Source organism: Blennius ocellaris (genome assembly GCF_963422515.1).
Source record: "Blennius ocellaris genome assembly, chromosome: 1".
Lineage (NCBI taxonomy): Eukaryota > Metazoa > Chordata > Actinopteri > Blenniiformes > Blenniidae > Blennius > Blennius ocellaris.
The window spans coordinates 32,903,518-32,910,277 of NC_137650.1; the positions used below are offsets into that span (position 1 = coordinate 32,903,518).

General features: G+C 45.6%; 1 protein-coding gene across 1 annotated transcript in view; it reads left to right on the plus strand.

Moving 5' to 3' along the window:
* map2k5 (mitogen-activated protein kinase kinase 5) overlaps positions 1–6,760 on the plus strand; it is a gene marked incomplete at its 3' end in the record, with an annotated part of 61,630 nt that extends 54,870 nt beyond the window's left edge. Inside the window, exon 18 of the mRNA XM_080498204.1 lies at positions 6,656–6,760. Within this exon, the coding sequence (XP_080354330.1) occupies positions 6,656–6,760 (105 nt within the window). The remainder of the gene's footprint in view (positions 1–6,655) is intronic.

Consider the following 6,760-nt stretch of genomic DNA (forward strand, 5'->3'; position numbering starts at 1 on the left):
ACATCCGTGGCTCAGCTCTGCTGATATAACGGCGCCGGGTTATGATGTCATAACTGTGAGACGGAGCGAGAGGGGGAGGGGGGTGAGCAGAGGGAGAGGGGGGGCCCAAATCTAAGGGCTGAAACTTTTACCCCATTGCCTTTGCCCTCGTTTTGGAGGCGTAGGGCTAAGGGGTAGGCGGAGGGCTAAGGGGTAGGGGTAAGAATAGAATTGTGATTGGCCCCAAGAGTTGCCAACGTGAATCTGAAAAGTCTACGCATTCCAATACAAGTGCTGAAAATACAGACGACTCGCCAGTTGCGAGTCTCGCATTTTCACAATTGGCTGTTTTGGGGGTTTTTTGCATGTGACTTTTGCTCCACTTGAAGGATTCGAAGCTCTAAAAGCCTGGCCGTAAATCCCACCTTTGTCTGCTTCCCCAATGTCGCGTACGCTCAATGAGGCGTAGCGCCGCCTGGTGGTTAACTACTGAGGCGCACTTCAGAACGAAGGAGCCTGTGAGTCTGAGCTCAGGGCAGCGAAACCCACACTTTTACAGCTTCGAACCCTTCAGACGTCCGAAGTTACTGGTGAGTCGTCTGTATTTTCAGCACTCGTCTTGGAACGCGTCGACTTTTCAGATTCACGTGGGCAAATTGTTTTACACATCGACAACTTCAGACTTTTTATGTTCTCGGTTTCTATGTGGGCCCTTTTCACGCGTCTACGATAAAGACCAATTCACCTGCAAATCTTTGTGACTTTACTCGACTGACTTGATAGTTTACGACTGATCGGTGTTTTACCGTCGTCGCATGAGTGTGTGGAGCGATGTCACGGTCCTGCTAATTGACATCAACTCCGTGTCGTAGGTTAAATATCTGCCACTGATTACAGTCTTCCAGGAAGACAAATAAGCCTTCTTAATGGCCTAAAACCTCGAAGCTTTACCCCCCCCCCTTCAACCCCCCCACACACCCCCCGGGGGGCGCCCACCAGGGAGTATCCCCCTGCACGCAGTCCGGTAGTTTTAAAGTTAATGTCCGTGTACTCGCATTAAACGTTTATAGTATATCGTTCAAGACAAAAACATCCAACAGCGGCAAGTTGTCGGCTTTTTTTTGCAGTTTCCATGGAAATGACGTCATTGTCAAAATGTCAAATCGCAAAAAAAAAACTTTCCTAAACAAAAAAGGCAAAAATGATGCAAACGAGACCTTAGTTCGTTCGAGGATCTTTGTAATTACGTTTTAAACTGTAATAAAAAATAAATAAAAAAAGGGAGGGGGGGGGGGGCTTGAAGACTTGATGTTCTACGTACCGCTTTAAGACCTGGACCGTTTCCGCTGCTTCAGATTGTGTGGTTCTCCAACTCGCCCACCGACGGCAGCAGGTTTTCCACAGGGAGCTGGTGATTAGCATGCAAATCTGTAAAGACCTGGTTTATTCCCTCTTACCTCTTCACCCGCCTGCCTCGACACACACTCTCCCTGACACACACACCATGTTTCCTCCAACACGGTTCTAATGAGGTGCTGACCAGCCTCTTGTTGTAATTGCCTCAAACTCCCTTTTAATTTCTTCTGAGCATATTAATCATACGCAGAGTTATTTAAAATGGCATCAATTAATCTGGGGACACCCCCCCCCCCCCCGACATCCAGACGGCAATTAATGCAACTTTTGAAACGTGGCCTTCCCAGTCTCACCTCCGTCCAGGAGCACCTTCGGTGACACGACTCGAATTCACCAAGATACTCTCACCGGTGTCACGGGTGATTTAAGTTGCAGGTAATTTAATTATAAGATAATGTGACTGAGAAGAAGAAGACCGAGCGTTTTAACCCATCAGAGTCTGAGATGTAACCTGGGAGAACTTCAGGGAAGCAACTTTGACAGGAAGCAGCTTCAATGGGAGCTTCAAAAGAACAGGAAGCAGCTTCAAACAGGAAGTAGCTTCAAGCAAGAAGCAACTTCAAACAGGAAGTAGCTTCATCAGGAAGTAGCTTCATCAGGAAGTAGCTTCATCAGGAAGTAGCTTCATCAGGAAGTAGCTTCATCAAGAAGTAGCTTCAAGCAGGAAGCAACTTCAAAAGAACAATAAGCAGCTTCAAACAGGAAGTACCTTCAAGCAGGAAGCAGCTTCAAAAGAATCAGAAGCAGCTTCAAACAGGAAGTAGCTTCAAGCAAGAAGCAACTTCAAACAGGAAGTAGCTTCAAACAGGAAGTAGCTTCAAGCAGGAAGTAGCTTCAAGCAGGAAGTAGCTTCAAGCAGGAAGCTGCTTCAAGCAGGAAGCTGCTTCAAGCAGGAAGTTGCTTCAAGATGGAAGTAACTTCAAACAGGAAGTAGCTTCAAACAGGAAGTTGCTTCAACGGGAAGCAGCGTCAATAGAACAGGAAGCAGCTCCAACGGGAAGCTGCCTCAAACAGGAAGTAGCTTCAATGGGAAGTCGTTTCAACGGGAAGCAGCGATGGTAGTTTATCCTCAACTGAAGGCTCCACTGTGTCTACTGGTGCGTCGCCGTGACGTGACGGCTCCTCCATCCAGGGCGGATTCCCGCAGACGAGTCCGGAGTGTCGGGGTTAATTTCTGCAGCGGCGTGTGGAGAGAGTGATCTTAAAAACATCACTCAGGACCGCCGCCCTTATTTCTGTATCACTCCCTCTCTGCCGAGGCAAGAAGGGATGATGGATGAGACGAGCATTCGGCACAGAGGGGCGCCCAGGAGCGTCCAGCACACACACACACACACACACACACACACACACACACACACACACACACACACGTTCTCTCTCTCTCTCTGATATGAGAGTAATTAACCTCAGACTGTGTTAACCCCGACTGCCCATTAGAAGGACAACAGGATTGATGAAGCTCCCTCAGCCCTTAACAATCTCTACACTTTGGCGGCTTTGAGGAAACTTCCAACAATTTCCTCTAAAATACATCAAATTCACGGATTCACGCTGGCGTGAAATCAAATTCTATCTTTAATGAACGCAAACTGCAACGACTGAATTGCGATCAATTGTTTCTGCGCACTGAATTCAAAAGCTTGGTCGATTTTTAGTCGCAGGTCATTTTTCTAAAATTGTTCGATTAACTAATTAGAAACATACATTTTAGGCTCTGTGGCCAACCGGTGGCGGAAATCAGAACCGTAACGGCTTGAGAATTGAAGGAAAAGACTTAAAAACGATGAGAGGAACATGAACGCATCACGGCCACAGAGAGTTTAACGTCGTCTGCATACGTGCTTTTCTGGTCGAGTCCTAAAAAAACCAGACGAGGCGCAGACGTCCACCGTTGGAGCTCGTCCTTCCGTCTCACTTCTGGCCCCGCCCCCTTCGCCAACCCCTTCCTCGGCTTGACTTTATTTTCCAGCGTAACACAAATAGAGGATGAAGCTCCCGGGAGGCAGGAAGTGGACCGTCCCCACCGCTCTGTCCCACTTTGTCACTAATCTCACGTCGTCTGCGCCAGTTCGCTTGTTGCTGGAGGGATTTTTGACGACGACGCGACTCACCTTGGACTGGCTTTCGGCCTCGGACCTCGTTTACCGGAGCCGTTTTGTCTCGTGGCGTTTATTTATAGTCCCACGACTGATGATTCAGTCGGAACGAGAAAAAAACAAAAAAAAACTTTAAAGCCTCCTTCAACGTAAGATCGCTTAAATGCGATGTCTTCTTGTTTCTTGACACGTGACACTCTGAGCCAGATTGAGGCTGCGGGTTTGTCGTCTTTGTTTGTTGACGCCGGGATTGATTTTCCTCGAGCGCGCCGACAGCCTGGAAGCGCCGGGATCAGTGTTGACGGCTTCATTGGGCCGAGATCACAGCCGGCTAATTGGACATTGAGATGGAATTCAAGGCCGGCCTGAGTGGATTTGTTTCGTTTACAAGCGCCAACCACTCTCCCCTCTGACCCCACCGTGACCCCCCCTCTGACCCCCCCATGACCTTGTTCTGGAACATCCTCCTCATGAGGCTGACAGCCGAGGGGGGGGGGGGGGGGGGGGGCTCGTTCATTTTGAATGGAGGCGATCAGATTACAGAGCATCTTCCTCCACTAAAATCCAGATTATAAAGCATCTTCCTCTAATATCATCCAGATTATAGAGCATCTTCCTCCAATATCATCCAGATTATAGAGCATCTTCCTCCAATATCATCCAGATTATAGAGCATCTTCTTCCACTAACATCCAGATTATAAAGCATCTTCCTCTAATAGCATCCAGATTATAGAGCATCTTCCTCTAATATCATCCAGATTATAGAGCATCTTCCTCCACTAACATCCAGATTATAGAGCATCTTCCTCCTCTAACATCCAGATTATAGAGCATCTTCCTCTAATATCATCCAGATTATAGAGCATCTTCCTCCTCTAACATCCAGATTATAGAGCATCTTCCTCCAACATCATCCAGATTATAGAGCATCTTCCTCCAATATCATCCAAATTATAGAGCATCTTCCTCCTCTAGCATCTAGATTATAGAGCATCTTCCTCCACTAACATCCAGATTATAGAGCATCTTCCTCCACTAACATCCAGATTATAGAGCATCTTCCCCCCCCATTAAGTGACGTGACATCAGATATAATCCAGACTATAGATCACGTCCAGATTACAGCAGTTGACCTTTTGAGAAGCAACTGTAATCCAGTACCTACTTTCAGTGGATTATTGCTGCGTCAGTCCTCCATGTGTCTTTTTTTTTTTTTTTTTTTTTTTTTTTTTTTTTTTTTTGAGGTTGGTTTCTTTTTATTCCGCCGCTCGTTTCCCGTCTCGTTACGACTCGTGTCAATCATCTCACTCCGGCCGTATTTCTTCAAAACGATCCATTACTTAAACATTTCGCATTTAAAACCAAGTCTGTCGCTCATTAATATTTAAGAGCCTTTAATGACGTCCCAGTTCACTTTATGTGTGTTTTTATCATTATTTCATTTGGAATAATTATAACGAGTGGAGCGAAAGCGAGCCGCTCACATAAAGGTGTAATAATGTTTGTGGCCTCAATCTGTCGGCTCATAAAACTAATATTGTAGAATGAGTGCCGGCATTTTGCTTATTTATTTATTTATTTTTTAATAGACGTCATAATTTTCTTTGTTTTCATGACAAAGACGCATCACTCTGTTTTTATCTCCCAGTTTTAATCACCTGACAGTTAATCTGAAGGTCGTGTGTGAGATGTTTACGTTGGGAGTTGCATGAAATATGACAAATGTAAAGTGACCTGGGGGTTACGAGGGGCGGCGGTTCGAATCCGGCTTCAGCCTGGCGAGCTGCACGAGTCAGAGATGACGGGGAAGAAAAAAAAAACAACCAGTTTCTCAGATTTATTTTGATATTTGATAACTTTGTAAACTCTCAGCAATCGACGGCTTGTGGCAACCGAAACGTCTGAGGGTCATTGAACGCCTCGTCAAGACGGTTCTCTCTGCAAAGTAATAGAACAAAACCGAGGAAATTATTATTAATTATTCACGTGATGGAAAAACATGCATCCATCAAGAATTTTCATCAGGAAGGTTCCATTTAAACGTTTTGTTTTTTGTTTTTTTTAAGTAAAATCACCAAAACGTTTGTGTTTTGGGGCGTCCGGTCACACAAACAAAACTTTTTGAAAATGCTCGGTCTCCGTGGAAACAGAGGGGCAAACAAAATATTACTTTTTTGAAAACGGTTTCTCCATGGAAACATTGTAAAATGCAACTTTTAGAAAATCTCCGTCTCCTTAGAAGCGGCGAATTGCAAATTAAAAAAAAAAAGTCACTCGGTGGCAACGAGTGAAACTTTTCTCAAACGCTGCTTCTGCGAGTGACGTGGTTAATATTTATAGCGTGTTGTTCTGCGCGTGTCGTTCAGCCTCACTGCCGTTTCCGCGGAAACGGACATCAGGAGCTTTTCACTTGAAATGTTACGCGAGTCGCCTTAAATCAGAGGCGTCGAACTGATTTCAGTTGAGGGGCCACATCAACCTGATCTGACCTCTGGAGGGCCAACAGGTCAAACATCACATGTTAAACTGCAGATATGGACAAATGCAAAGTCTTTCCTTCTTTTGATTCTTTTGTAACTGCAAGAATTTGCCAGTCTATTCTGAAATATACATATTTCAGTTATTATTATATTTTCAAAAAAACACAAAAAAAGCCCCAATCAGCTGAATCTGGGTATCGTATTTTTATTCAGGATTAAAATAATTTGTCATCATCTGGAGTTTTGAGTTTACGTGTCTAAAGTATCACTTCACATAAATTGGACTCGTTTTATTGTGAAAGGTTTTGCGTCATGTGACCTCCACAGATGCATTAATGTCGGGGGTCAAATTCTGACCAAGGGTGGTTTTGAATGTCATTTTTGCCAATCTAGTGTTTTTAGATCAGCCTCTGTCAGTTTTTATATTTATACTTTTTTTTTTAAATCACATGGCGGCCGGATTAGCTCCTCTGGCGGGCCGGTTCTGGCCCCCGGGCCGCATGTTTGACAGCGACAGCATGTTTTCCCGTCATCGTTTCCCTTGTGCTTCAGAACTTTTGGCGACGAAAAGAAAAAGAGCGCAGAGTCGTGGTTTCTTCACGCGCGTTGTGACTTGCAGGCTCGTCGGTTTCCGTCTCCCTAACGGAGTGTCGCTGCGCCCGTCTCTCTCTCCCCGCAGGATCACGCCTTCATCGTCCAGTTCAACGACGGGAACGCCGAGGTGGTGTCCATGTGGGTGTGTCGCTGTCTGGAGGACAGACGAGCTCAGCAGGGACGAGTCTGA